The sequence below is a fragment of the Nematocida displodere genome (genome assembly GCF_001642395.1).
Source record: "Nematocida displodere strain JUm2807 chromosome Unknown 9, whole genome shotgun sequence".
Lineage (NCBI taxonomy): Eukaryota > Fungi > Microsporidia > Nematocida > Nematocida displodere.
Window position 1 is genome coordinate 1 of NW_027138138.1, and position 13,131 is coordinate 13,131.

General features: G+C 48.2%; 11 protein-coding genes across 11 annotated transcripts; 6 read left to right on the forward strand and 5 right to left on the reverse strand.

The window, feature by feature from the left end:
* Window positions 1-196: 196 nt before the first annotated feature.
* Window positions 197-1,891, forward strand: NEDG_01849 (uncharacterized protein; the record flags this gene model as incomplete). The annotated part of the gene is made up of 1 exon (XM_067689267.1): window positions 197-1,891. One exon carries the CDS (start codon window positions 197-199, stop codon window positions 1,889-1,891), a length of 1,695 nt encoding a protein of 564 aa, XP_067544799.1.
* Window positions 1,892-2,282: 391 nt separating this feature from the next.
* On the reverse strand, window positions 2,283-3,722 carry NEDG_01850 (uncharacterized protein; the record flags this gene model as incomplete). Its single annotated transcript, XM_067689268.1, has 1 exon — window positions 2,283-3,722. One exon carries the CDS (start codon window positions 3,720-3,722, stop codon window positions 2,283-2,285), a length of 1,440 nt encoding a protein of 479 aa, XP_067544800.1.
* A 237-nt stretch (window positions 3,723-3,959) lies between these two features.
* Window positions 3,960-5,594, forward strand: NEDG_01851 (elongator complex protein 3; the record flags this gene model as incomplete). The annotated part of the gene is made up of 1 exon (XM_067689269.1): window positions 3,960-5,594. The coding sequence occupies one exon, from the start codon at window positions 3,960-3,962 to the stop codon at window positions 5,592-5,594; it is 1,635 nt and encodes a 544-aa protein (XP_067544801.1).
* A 133-nt stretch (window positions 5,595-5,727) lies between these two features.
* Window positions 5,728-7,281, forward strand: NEDG_01852 (ATP-dependent RNA helicase DDX5/DBP2; the record flags this gene model as incomplete). The annotated part of the gene is made up of 1 exon (XM_067689270.1): window positions 5,728-7,281. The coding sequence occupies one exon, from the start codon at window positions 5,728-5,730 to the stop codon at window positions 7,279-7,281; it is 1,554 nt and encodes a 517-aa protein (XP_067544802.1).
* A 306-nt stretch (window positions 7,282-7,587) lies between these two features.
* NEDG_01853 (40S ribosomal protein eS25) lies at window positions 7,588-7,956 on the forward strand (the record flags this gene model as incomplete). The annotated part of the gene is made up of 1 exon (XM_067689271.1): window positions 7,588-7,956. The coding sequence occupies one exon, from the start codon at window positions 7,588-7,590 to the stop codon at window positions 7,954-7,956; it is 369 nt and encodes a 122-aa protein (XP_067544803.1).
* A 19-nt stretch (window positions 7,957-7,975) lies between these two features.
* On the reverse strand, window positions 7,976-8,134 carry NEDG_01854 (uncharacterized protein; the record flags this gene model as incomplete). The annotated part of the gene is made up of 1 exon (XM_067689272.1): window positions 7,976-8,134. The coding sequence occupies one exon, from the start codon at window positions 8,132-8,134 to the stop codon at window positions 7,976-7,978; it is 159 nt and encodes a 52-aa protein (XP_067544804.1).
* A 159-nt stretch (window positions 8,135-8,293) lies between these two features.
* NEDG_01855 (40S ribosomal protein uS15) lies at window positions 8,294-8,755 on the reverse strand (the record flags this gene model as incomplete). The annotated part of the gene is made up of 1 exon (XM_067689273.1): window positions 8,294-8,755. One exon carries the CDS (start codon window positions 8,753-8,755, stop codon window positions 8,294-8,296), a length of 462 nt encoding a protein of 153 aa, XP_067544805.1.
* Window positions 8,756-8,799: 44 nt separating this feature from the next.
* On the forward strand, window positions 8,800-9,129 carry NEDG_01856 (uncharacterized protein; the record flags this gene model as incomplete). The annotated part of the gene is made up of 1 exon (XM_067689274.1): window positions 8,800-9,129. One exon carries the CDS (start codon window positions 8,800-8,802, stop codon window positions 9,127-9,129), a length of 330 nt encoding a protein of 109 aa, XP_067544806.1.
* A 62-nt stretch (window positions 9,130-9,191) lies between these two features.
* On the reverse strand, window positions 9,192-10,712 carry NEDG_01857 (uncharacterized protein; the record flags this gene model as incomplete). The annotated part of the gene is made up of 1 exon (XM_067689275.1): window positions 9,192-10,712. One exon carries the CDS (start codon window positions 10,710-10,712, stop codon window positions 9,192-9,194), a length of 1,521 nt encoding a protein of 506 aa, XP_067544807.1.
* A 66-nt stretch (window positions 10,713-10,778) lies between these two features.
* On the reverse strand, window positions 10,779-11,897 carry NEDG_01858 (uncharacterized protein; the record flags this gene model as incomplete). Its single annotated transcript, XM_067689276.1, has 1 exon — window positions 10,779-11,897. The coding sequence occupies one exon, from the start codon at window positions 11,895-11,897 to the stop codon at window positions 10,779-10,781; it is 1,119 nt and encodes a 372-aa protein (XP_067544808.1).
* Window positions 11,898-12,066: 169 nt separating this feature from the next.
* Window positions 12,067-13,005, forward strand: NEDG_01859 (26S proteasome regulatory subunit N11; the record flags this gene model as incomplete). The annotated part of the gene is made up of 1 exon (XM_067689277.1): window positions 12,067-13,005. One exon carries the CDS (start codon window positions 12,067-12,069, stop codon window positions 13,003-13,005), a length of 939 nt encoding a protein of 312 aa, XP_067544809.1.
* Between the last annotated feature and the right edge of the window lie 126 nt (window positions 13,006-13,131).

Here is a 13,131-nt window from a genome sequence, read left to right on the forward strand (position 1 = left end):
ATCAACCTGCACAGTGTGCAAACATCCGAATGTCTTGTCTATATGTCTTGTCTATATGTCTTGTCTATAAATAGTTGTGTAAGGTACGGCTTAATAACCCATACATATGCACCTTACTATAAAAACATTTACTTAAAGCATATAAAATTTTATGCACCTTACTATAAAAACATTTATTTAAAACATACAAAATTTTATGCACCTATTGTCCGAGCTAACCGCGTGCACACGCACCTTGACCATTATCCTTATACTCCTTGAGTCTTTGTCCGCCAGCCCTTTCTGCAGCCCCTGGGTAGACCCCGCCGTTATATACCTTGGTTCTCCATACACCAAACAAACCCTTGCTTTTTTCCGGGTTTCTGGGTATGAACTGCCAACAGAAAAGCGAGCTGGTGAGGTTCGCCTTGCCAAGAACACAAAAATCTCCCAACTCGAGATACGCCTTGATAGATACACGCTTGAAACGATGCCTGAACACATGGTCCAGGGCTTGGTGTTTGACAGCGTAACCCTTCAGTATAAGGAAACCTCGACGACCATGCAAAAACCACTAAGCAAAGAACTAGTGGCAAAGTTTTTTCGGGCTCTTGATGGGTTACACATGTCTGCATTGTATCTTGACAATCTATCCATTCCCGGCCTTGAGCGTGGTACACTCTGGGGGAAAAAAACTGGTAAGTTACTAGATCTAGATACTCGGAAATATGCCACAAAAGCTTCTTTGCCCTCTATCCACACCAAAAAGATAACTATACAACACATGTCAGACGCATCAATCACTGAGGTTCTATCTTGCTTTAATGCGGACATGAGTCTGAATGTGCTTGGCATTTACATACGCAATGCGCCCGAACTAACCACGCTTCGTTGCTTGGACTCGTTTAACCCAAAAGGCGGCATCTCTGTGCTATCTGTGGACAATACTGCAAATCTTGCCAGCATAGACTGTGCCCTGTTGTCCAGCAACAAAGTCCGGGATGTGTTTCAACTGCAGAGAACAAACAGGAAATTGTATTTATCGCCAGAAATGCTGCAAGCCATCACCTCGAAGCATTGGAAAACATTAGTGTTACCACTAGAGATCTGGGAATGTGTTGCAAAAAGGACAAACGAATCTTTTGTTGTCGATGACCTAACCATTGACTGTGACTGTGTGAAAAACTTTGATGCGCTTTGGAACATAAAGTACCGGGCAAAACAGTCTGTGAAGAGACTAACCCTAACCATTCCTCCTAAAAACACCTCCAAACCAACCTCGAACAAGAGTCTTAAAGAGATCTTAACAATGATAGATAGTTGTTTTGTGGACGTTGAAGAAGTTGAGCTTGACTTTGTCATCCGTGAGATACGTGGGTTCGAAACTAGGTCTATATGCGTAGAACCGCGCCTTCCAAAACTGAAATGTCTCTTATCCACCCAAGCCTTTGGCTGCCTCTATGTGTTCAACCCAACCAGAAGCATCTTGTGGATTGCGCCCAATGCATACAGCGACTGGGCAAGCGGTAAACTAAACGAGGAAATGAAAAAGGTCTGCCTCAAGAATATTCTGTTCATATATGGAACCCTTAGAACACCATTCCTTCCCACCACATACACCAAGCAAAACCCGACCTGTGTGGAGTGCCACAAGTCAGTTAATGACTTTAACGGACTAGGCGAAAAAAGCAAACCTAAATATCTGGGCATTGTCTGTAAGAGTGGGCACATGGCATGCATTATCTGCTTGAAAAAGTTAGCTAAGAAAAAGCGGGAGGTGAAAGAACCACTTTGCTGTCCTATTTGTGACTCCGAAATATCTCTAGCAGACATTAATGGTGCAATTGCCCCTGATGAAATGGGTATGGTATATTTCAAGAGTACCCGCGCCTTTAAAAACCTCGCATCCTAAGCCACTAAGCATCTTTAGTTCTACCACCCCCGAACTAGCCCAAATCACTATGTTACCTTGCGCGGCGATCGCTCTCTGCCGGCATGCCCTTAGCCCGAACTTACTCCGGCGCCCAAAATCTAATATTCTCTACCCAACACCCATACTTTGTAAGAAGTGTATTTTTTTAGCATAGTGTTCGGGTTGTGTTTGTAAAGTACAGGTAAATCTTTGGTGGCACATAATAAATACAAAACAATACATGAACACCACAGCCAATACGTCCAGGGGCCATTGAGCTAGAAACCAAGGCCATCTTCACAACATAGGCCCCACCCTTAGCCCGAACAAGACCAACAAACGGGAATAATTTATTCAGGTTAGTTCGGGCGTGTTACCCAGCCACCAACCACTACTCAGGTACTGCCTCGGGGTTTAAGTCTTCATTTGTGTCGGGAGTACTTAGTTCGGGCGTGGTGGGGTTGTCATGCTGCCGTTCTCGTATTCCCAGGAGCTTAACTATCTCACTGATGACAAGGAATTGTCCAAGGTACAAAGAATACCGCCATAGAGTTATGGTGGTGGTAGGGCTGGTGAACATTCCAAGCATGAAGTAGGCAAAGAGATACTTGGAGGCAAGGAACGAGGAGAACCGTATGGCAAACCCGTTGCTTGTTTGAATGTCTGTGAGGTGGTCTGGGATGAGTGCCATGGTAAAGATGGAGATAAGAGAAAGAGCGAGGCCGCCCAAAGAGCTCGGGAAAAGAAGAAGGTGGCCATACGAAAGAATGGATGTCGAGATATACTCGATTAGGTAGTTTTCTGGTTTTTCAGTGCTTTCGGGTTTTTCGATGTTTTCGGCATTGGTATTGGCATCGGTGTTGTCCAAGAATGCGCCTATCATGTGATGCATAAACTTTGACCCTTGCTCGTTCCACGAGGCACACATTTCGCTGAGCTCCCTTGAAAATAGGTTCTTTTTCAGATCAACGCTTCTCATTTTGGGAACAAAAGCCATAAGATAGCTGGCCTCTTCCGTCCACCACCTGCAGATGACAAAACACTTACCAACCGAACACAACACAACCATCATTGGTATGGCGCAAAAAGGAGGCGCTATTTGGCATAGCTTGTTGCAAAGAGCTTCAATTTTTTTGTGGGCTATCAGATAAACCAGGGCTGCAGCGAACTTACACGCAGAATAGGCAATTATGTGTGTGTACTCCCGAACCACAATGCCTTCTTTTATCTCAGTCACTTTTCTCTCGTTTTTTTCCGAACCAATCTCTTTTTGGACGACTGCTTTGTCCACACCCTCCAGAAGGTAGATATACCCCCGGGAAAGCCACTTGCCGTACTCGCCAAAGGACATAACAGGCCCATACCGCAGCCCGGGCGTAAAGAGTATGTATCCAAAATATGCCATAATTCCGTGTGTTTGTGGCAGATACTCGGTGGCAACGTAGAAATACTTCATAAACAGCGCCGTGAGTGTAATAAACGGGTTGTTATCTGCTCTATCAAAGACTAGGTATGCCAGCAGAATGTAGCACAGGTTGACGTAAACAGCCACCCTTCCTCTTTTTTTCTTCTCCTTTCCCAGGACAAAGGACAGGCACAGGTTAAGGAGGACACTGCATCCAATGATGGCAACGTTTTTTTGGTTATACAGGGCAGCTAAGACAATAAAACCAGTAAAACAGTTAAATATCTCTCTAATAAAGAAATGGTTTGAAACGTGCGGGGTAATTATTCCAAAAAGGTAGGAAACAAAGCAGGCTGACACCATTCTTGTGTCGGCCTCGGTCATCACTGCAATAGCTCCAGAGAGTACACGCGTGGCTGTCTCCATTAAAATATTTTCACAAACCCATTATTTTAAGCTGCCAGAGAGGTGGCCAGGCTTCGAGGGAGGCTTGGGTGGAAGGGTTGGCCGTTTTTGTGAAAGAGGCCGGTGTGCACCAGTTTATTTTGGGTGGCATTTCCTTATATGGACACAAAAATAACTGAATTAAATAGGTTTGGTTTTTAACAAAGCAGCATCGAACAACTTGAAGTCCCAGAACTAGCTTTGTAGCAGAAATTTTTTATGCCACTAGAGCTATCGTGCGGTAAGTCGCCAAGCTCAAACCTACACGCAGCCTGCCTGGAAATAGTTTCTCTTATCAAGGAAGACAAAGAAAACAAGCTAAACCTTAAACAGCTGATACAAAAAGTCGCCAAAAAGCACCAGCTCAAAGACACCCCCAAGCTTTCACAGATTATTGCCACAGTTTCAGAGGGCGATAAAAGCGTGCTGGCGCGCCTTAAGGTAAAGCCGGTAAGAACAGCGTCGGGCGTGGCGGTGGTTGCTGTAATGGCCAAACCGCACCGCTGTCCACACATTGCCATAACGGGCAATATCTGTGTTTACTGCCCTGGAGGCCCAGATTCTGATTTTGAGTATAGCACCCAATCGTACACGGGGTACGAGCCAACAAGCATGCGCGCAATCAGAAGCCGCTACGACCCCTACCAGCAGAGCAGGGACAGGCTCACCCAACTCGCACTTCTCGGGCACGACGTGGACAAGGTCGAATACATCATTATGGGAGGCACATTTATGTCGCTTGATGAAAAGTACCGAAAGTGGTTTATCACCAAGCTGCACGACGCACTTTCAGGGAGGGACTCGCATTCGCTTGAAGATGCCATCTTTTTCAGTGAGCGAAGCACCTCCAAATGCGTTGGACTTACCATTGAAACGCGCCCAGACTTTTGCATGGAGTCGCACCTGAACGACCTTCTCTCTTACGGGTGCACGCGCCTGGAGATAGGCGTCCAGAGCGTTTTTGAGGACGTTGCAGTCGACACCAACAGAGGACACTCGGTAAAAGACGTCTGCGAGTCTTTCAAACTCACCAAAGATGCCGGGTACAAGATAGTCACCCACATGATGCCAAATCTACCCAATGTAGACATGGAGAGAGACATTCTCCAGTTTTACGAGTTTTTTTCCAATCCCAGGTTCCGAACAGATGGCTTGAAAATTTACCCAACCCTGGTTATCAGGGGCACAGGGCTCTACGAACTCTGGAAAAACGGGAAGTACTCAAACTACTCCCCGAACGAGCTAATTGACCTTCTTGCCCAGATATTCACCATGGTCCCCCCATGGATACGCATTTACCGGGTGCAGAGAGACATTCCCATGACCCTGGTTAGCTCAGGGGTCGAGCATGGGAATGTCAGAGAAATCGTCCTCTCCCGGATGAAAGAACAAGGCCTCAAGTGCCGAGACGTCCGCACCAGAGAGGTCGGCATCAATAACATCCACACCAACGAATTACCTGAAAAAATCGAGCTGGTGCGCCGAGACTACACCGCCAGCGGCAGCTGGGAAACCTTCCTCGCCTACGAAGACACAGCCAAAGACATTCTTATCGGGCTTCTCCGCCTAAGACAGTGTGGAAGTAACACGTTCCGCCCAGAACTTGCCGGAAAAGTCTCCATCATCAGAGAGCTCCACGTCTATGGAAGCGTTGTCCCGGTCCAGGGAAGAGACCTGGCCAAGTTCCAGCACCAGGGATACGGAAAGCTCCTCGTTGCCGAGGCCGAGCGTATCGCCCGGGAAGAGCACGCCTCTGCCAAGCTAGCAATCATTTCAGGCATAGGCACCCGCAACTACTACCGCAGGCTCGGGTACGAGATAGAAGGCCCATACATGGTAAAAACACTGTTTTAGAATAAATGTTCCAATCACTTGTAATATACCACAACCTGCACCCAGAGAGAAGGCGTATCAGTTTCAGAATAAAATTTGACAAATTTTTCCCAAATTTTTCCTATTTATTCAAAAATTTTTTTACCCATGCACAATGGCTTACAACAACAAGAGCTACGATAGGAACAGCAGACAAGGAAGCGACTTCAAGAGGCAAGGAGACTCTTGGGGCGGCGAAAGAAAAGAAAACGGCTACAGCAAATTCAGCAGCGGCCCAAGAAGATCTTTTGCCGACACAGTTGCCAAAGACAACGGCGCAGTTGCCTTTGAAAAAGAGTTCTACGCCGAGCACCCAGAGGTTCAAAACCTCAGCGAACAACAGGTTGAAGCGCTCAGACAGAGCTTTGACATGGGCATCATCGGAGAAGGCGTGCCAAAGCCGTGCATGAACTTTGAGCACATGGGATTCCCCATCAACGTCCTCAAAGAGTTCAGCCACGCAGGATACACCGTCCCAACCCCCATCCAGGCCCAGGGGTGGCCAATGGCACTCTGTGGAAGGGACATGGTCGGCGTAGCCAACACCGGATCAGGAAAGACCCTCTCATTCATTCTTCCCGCACTAATCCACGCCAAAGCACAAATGCCTCTAAGGGCGGGAGATGGACCAATCGTTCTGGTCCTCGCACCAACCAGAGAGCTTGTTTCACAGATCGAGGAGGAGGCAGCTAAGTACGCCAGACTCTTTGGCCTGAGAACCGCTTCAGTCTTTGGAGGCGTGCCCGCAGGCCCCCAGAAAGGCGCCCTGAGAAGAGGCGTGGAGGTGCTTATTGCCACCCCCGGAAGACTTATCGACCTTTACGACCAAAAAGCCTTCTTTATGAGCCGGGTGTCTTTCCTGGTGCTTGATGAGGCCGACAGGATGCTTGACATGGGATTTGAGCCCCAGCTGAAGAAAATCATCCCTGAAACCAACCAGAAGAGACAAACCCTTATGTGGAGTGCAACCTGGCCAAAAGAGGTTAAGTCGCTCGCTAGAAACTACATGAAGGATTACATCCAGGTAAAGATTGGATCGGCTGAACTAACAGCTAACGCCAAAATCATCCAGAAGACCTCCATTGTGGACACCTGGGAGAAGGACAGAACTCTTTCAGACGTTCTCTCAGAGATCGCTGGAGACGACGACCGCAACACCCCAAGAATCATCATCTTCTGCAACCAGAAGCGAAGATGCGACGACCTAGTCGACAAAATGCAGGAGTACGGATGGCCCGCAGAAGCTATCCACGGAGATAAAGCACAAAACCAGAGAGACAGAATCATCGCTGACTTCAAAGCAGGCAAGAAAGCCATCCTTGTAGCCACCGATGTAGCTGCCAGAGGACTGGACGTTAAAGACGTTAAAGCCGTTATTAACTACGACTTCCCAACTAACTGCGAAGACTACATCCACCGCATTGGCCGAACAGCCCGTGGTAACTGCACAGAAGGCTACTCCTACACCTTCTTCTCCCCAAAAGAGGACAGAGGTAACGCCAAGAAGTACGCAGCTATCTTGAAAGAGTCAAACCAGGACGTCCCTGAAGAACTAGCAACTATGGCACTCTCAAGAGGGGGCTCAGCACCTGGAGGCAACCGAAGATACGGTGGCGGCAACGGCGGCGGATACCGCGGTGGAAACAGCGGCGGAAGAGGCAAGTGGTAAGCCACGTTATGATTGTTTAGACTATAATAAAACTAGAATAGAATAATCATAAGCCTCTCAGTTCAGGCGCCCAGTGCACGGTCTTCTTTAGTCCTCCTCCTAGGTCCGGGTTCGGGTTATAGGTGTCCGGGTTATAGCAGGTAGAGCCCTGAATGCAACGACGTAACAACGCAACGACGAAAAACAATAAAAGTGAACGACTTAGTAGGACTGTCTATGGTAGGTAGTAGGACTGTGGCGGATGGGGGACTGTGGCGGGTGGGGGACATTCTGTGAGTGTTAAATTTTTTCTTTAATTTTAACCCCATGGCAGCAAAGAAAGTAGACCCAAAGGCACAGAAGAAGACAGCAGGAGCTAAAGTTAAGGCAACAAAGAAGAAGGAACCAAAGAAGTGGGTCAAGACAACCGTAAAAGAAACAACGATGAGAAACGTCATCATTAACGAGGAATCTTTCAACAAAATAAAGAAGGAGGTCTTGGGCATGACTGTTATTTCTCCCTCAAACATTTCCACCAAGAACAACATCACAGTGTCTCTGGCTAAGAGGATCCTCTCAGCAATCGTTAAAACGGGAGAGATCGAGGTTATCGCTCACTCTTCGTTCGGATCAATTTACGGGAAGAAAGAGGCCAAGGTCATAGCTGAGGAGGTGGTAGAACCAGCCCAGGCTTAGTAATAAAGAGGTTAAGCATTTATTTCTTCTTTCCTTTAAGGAGAGCGTCTCTCATTAGCTTTTCCTTCAATTTTCTTTCTTTCTCGTCCTCAATGAACTTAAGATCGGTTTCATCCAGCTCCCTCTGAGCCTTCATTGGCTGCTTCAGTGGCTTCTTCTTTCCTCCTTCACGGCTCATCTTTTAACAGGGGTGCAATATTTGTTTCCTCAACACCTCCCTCAGCCTACCCACCCTTACACTGCCCCACCCCACCGTACAACTATAACCCAGACAATCTTTATTAATGGCTAGAGCTAGCCCGAGAACCATTGCATGGACCCATCGCTTAGGCGTTTCTTAGAGACGGTTGTTTCTCTTAACGGCTGCTCTGTAGGGAGCACACCAGTTGGCTGGAATGATTTTCTTGGTCTTGTAGTACCTTGAAAGACGGCTGATACGAGACTCTGTGAGAATAAGCCTGTACTTGGAGTCCTTGTCTTGTCGGTTAGACTCCATATGCTTTCTAATGTTGATGGCTTTCTTGACAAGAGCATCAAGATCTTCTGGGATCTGTGGTGCAAGGTTGTTCTTCATCAGAACCATTAGAAGCTTCCTTCCTGAGAAGAACTTCATGTTACCAATACAGTGCTCGTCTCTAAGAATAGATCCTATTTCTGAAACACTAAGTCCTTTCTTGGCGTAGGTAACGATTTTCTGTTCGATATCCTCGCAGTTAGCCTCAAGCCACTGGGGAGACTCTCTCACGTATGGCGTGGTAGAACCAGAGATACCTTTTCCGTTTGAATACATGCGTCCCATTTTGTATTACTGCAGGGGATAAATAATTTTATTTATTTTAAGCTATGAGCACCATTGGTCTAGGCATAGGCTACCGCATGCTTAAACGCTTCTTTAGAAGCAAAGAAGGCATGCTTAAGGAGTCAGAGCTAAAGAACGTTCTGCGTATTATTCACGGCTCTGTTGTTAGAGAGAAAAGCACAGCCCCAGCCCGTTCCCAGGCACCTACTGCCACGACCCCTGCCCCACCCACTGCCAAGGCACCCACTGCCAAGGCACCTACTACCCAGACCCCTGCCCCACACAGTGCCCCACCACTGACCTTTAGCTTTGTGGTGGATGGTGACAAGAAGGTTGTTGAGGGGGAGGGTCCTTCGTATACGTTCAGGATTTAGTGGGCTGGCATACGGGGCGGGTAGGAGCATACCGCACAGAACAGGACCAGACGCCGGGACAGCTATAAAAGAAGAGAGGCGGGGTAGTCTGGTAGAACGGCAGCAGTGCAGTGGCAGAGGTACCTAGCAAACTGCTCAGTGGCCGAGTAGATCTCAATGGGTTCGGTGGCGTATGCGAGAGAGAGCCTCTTTTTGTGCTCTTGTATACGAGAGAAGCGGTACCAGATGTAGAGGTCTTGCGAAAGGAAGGATAGCTCTTGAATGATTTGGTAGACATCAACACCTTTGTCAATGACTGTGAAGCGCGCGAGTGTGCTGGTGGTTCCTGTTGGCTCGGCAGCTGCTACATCAAGGCAGATGTCGTAGAGCTGGTAGATCAGGTAGACAAAGGGTGTGGTGAAGTCTACCAGGGCTGCACTTGGGGCGTGCTTCTTTTGGGAGCTGGCATAGGCTTGGATTACCTGTTTTAGAGAACAGCTGTGGATTTCTTTGCATATCTCAACCAGGGCGTCTAGGTAGAAGGCCGTGTCGGTGTGGACGAGCTCGTTTAGGAAGATGCAGACTTCATTCGTGAGGGTGTGGGTGGAGGTGCTGTATGCGTACCTGATAAGAGCGGTTGGAAAGTCTGTGGCCGAAAAAAAGGCTTTAAGCGCAGCAGACTTGAAGCGGATGGTTCTGGCAATGGTATTGATGAGAATAACCGTTTTAATGGTCGTATCTGCAGAGTGGTGGTTTTCTTTGATGCGTTTGAGAATCTCTGAGCCAGCTACGTAGATGAAGAGAAAAGAGAACGCCTCGCTCCGGGGTGGAAGGAACTCTGTCGTCTTAATTAGTTCTCTGATTGTTTCAAGAGCAGCTACGCGGTTGATAGCGTCTGTTTCAATAAAAACCGTATCCAATAATGTGTCTGAACGGTTTTCAATTTCGTTGTAAAAGTGCATGTACTCGGTGCCAGCCTCTAGTCTGAGCTGCCGCTTGAAGAGGCTTCCGGTGAAGGAGACAAGCAGGTAGAGGAGCTTGGAAAAGTTTTGGGTTTCTTTCAGGGCTTTCTTGTACTTGTTCATGTTCTTAATGATTGAGCCGACAAAGTTCTTGGAGATAAGAAAAGTGATCCATTTAAGGAAAGGTTCTTCCGATAGGGAAAAAAAGCAGGGAAAGAGATCAATGATGTGGTGGGAGTCGCTGCACTTAAGCACCAGGTCTAGGTAGCACTCGTTGGAGGAGGTGATCGTGGTGATGGTGTCCTGGCTGTTGAATTCAAGTAGGGCCTTGAGAGACTCGGCGTACGCCTCATAGCTTAGCTCAATAATGGCTTCGGGAACTTTTTTCGCATACCCGTTATGTCTGATGGCCTTGAGAAGGAAGAGGTAGTTTTCGCTGCAGAGCCTTTTAGCGAGGGACTTTTCAACAAGTGCCGTCTTCAGCGTCTCAATGGTGGCCATTTTCCGGGCTTTCGGGCCCTCCTTGTACTCTATAAAACCAATGTACTTGATTACTTCTTCCAAGCGGTCAAATACCAGCCTTTCAGCGGAGATGGAGGAGTCTCCGTCGTTTATGGCCTCAATGGCTCTTTCTATCTCCATGCTCCAAATAAAAAATGGCTCGGATTTATTGGCTCGGGGTGTGGGGCCGGATTGTGGGGCGGGGCCCTAGGGCAGTCTTAGAACCAGCCTGTCCCAAACCATATCCAGACCCAGCTTTCTGTCTTCTTCTGAGAGGGCGGTTCGGGTTAGGTTTAGCGTTTGGGCGAGGTGGTGGTGGAGGTGGGCGATGGTTGTTTGTGAAAGTTTTGGCAGAACCTGAAGGATCAGGCGGACTGTGGTGCTTCGGAAGTAGAAGGAGTATTGGGTGCGGTGGTAGATAACTCTGAGAATGTCGCACGAGGTGTCTTCTACTGCTAGAAGCTCGCTGGCTGCTTCAAGGGCGCAGAGGGTTCCTAGTGAGACAAGGGCTTCAACTATGGAGAGGTAGTGTTTCTTGATTTGGTAAGGTTTTTCTTTTGGAATGAGATAATCAATCGATTTGATGATGCGTTCTTGTTGGGCATCGGTTTTTTTGACAAACTCGGTGTCTGTGAGAATGCTTGCATACTCAGCCAGGGTGGTAATTTCTTCTTCGGTGGGGTAGTCTTCTTCTGCACTCTCGCTGTCTTCTTCAACTATAGGCTTGGAGGGAACCAGCTCGGCAAAGTAGCCCGTTTCGGGGGAGTGGTGCGAAAGGTTGTTTTCGGTGATGTAGTCGCTGAGAATGATGCCCCGGTCCCGGAATAGCATCTTTTTGCCCTCCAGTCTCTGTGTTATCACCTGGAAGTACTCAAGCAAGTATTTGTCGCTTCTGTTTATGGAAAGTACTTTGATGGCTGTCATAACAAGCCACCGGTCGTATTGGTCGGTATAGCCGTTGGCAAAAGAAGCACCCAGCGTTGTCACTACCATCTGGTGGAGGTGCTTAAGATCGGCTTCTTCAACCTCCTGCCTAATTGTGTCGGCAATGGCTTCTAGCGCCTGCTCAGGGCTTGGTGGTGTCTCAGGGCTTGGGGATGGCTCAGGGAGGTTTGGGTAAAGCATTGCCTGCTCCAGAGCGGCCAGGTACACCGGCATAGCTGCTTTGGCGTATCTTTGCGGACAGGCTTGTGGAAAGAGATGCTGGACCTCTTTAAAAGAGACCGGTGCCCGGGTTTTAAGGTACCGCACTTGATCCCGGAGACCCAGCGCTCTTAGGCGCCCAATAGCTTCACTGGCGGCTGTGCCCCTCTCCATACTCTCCATGCTCTCAAAACTTTTTACTATTTCTTCACATATATGTGAGGAGGAGTGAAACCAAAGAAAAAGAGAAAGGGCTGGAGGGACACCATGCCAAGCAACTGCCCAGCCTGCTCGTTTCCTGGCTGATCAGTCCAAACAGCCCTATAATTAAAAATTTATTTGTTGGTGCTATATGTGGGAGCAGCCAAGAATAGACAACAGCTACACGCCCGACGCCGCAGAAACGATACAGATATCCTCGCTTGCACTGATTAAGATGCTCAAACACGGAAGAGCGGGAGTGCCCATGGAAGTCATGGGGCTAATGCTTGGAGAGTTTGTTGACGACTACACCATCAAAGTCTCGGACGTCTTTGCCATGCCGCAAAGTGGAACGGGAGTGAGCGTGGAAGCAGTCGATCCAGTGTTCCAGACCAAGATGATGGACATGCTAAAGATTACTGGAAGGGGAGAAAGCGTGGTTGGGTGGTACCACTCGCATCCAGGCTTTGGGTGCTGGCTGTCCAACGTTGATATGAACACGCAGTCGGGCTTTGAGCAGCTGTCTAGTCGAGCGGTGGCTGTGGTGATAGACCCGATTCAGAGCGTCAAGGGAAAAGTGGTGATAGATGCGTTTAGGCTGATACCCGTGCAGAAGTCCATCACTGGGGTGGAGCCACGGCAGGTGACCTCAAACATAGGCTACCTCACCAAGCCCACCCTTGTGTCCATGCTGCACGGACTGAACAGACACTACTACTCCACTAACATCCAGTACAAGAAGAACGAGCTCGAAGAAAACATGCTTCTTAGTTTGCACAAGAAGACATGGGCCGACTGCCTCAAGCTGGAAGGGGTCGCCCAGTTTGAGAAAGAGACCAAAGAAAGGAAAGAGACCATCAAAGCTCTTGGAAAGGCGTTCACTAAACGCATAGAAGAGGAGAAGTTGGCGCGGGGAAAGGCCAAGGACCGTGAGCAGGCCCAAGACAGTGAGCAGGCCCAGGACAGTGAAGCAGAGGACGTTGGGAAGCTCGATGTAAGAAGAAGGCTTTTAACGGAAGTGGAAAAGCTTATGAGCAGGAACACCATCCAGCAGCTTATTACACTGATCCACAACAAGATCTTCCTTTAAATAAACAGCCGTGGGACAGTCTGGGGCACTCGGGTATTCGGGGTCGATCTTTAAAAAACTGCTCTATATTTATACCAAGGCGAAGCTTATTTGATTAGCTGTTAAAAAGATGGATTTTATGGGTGT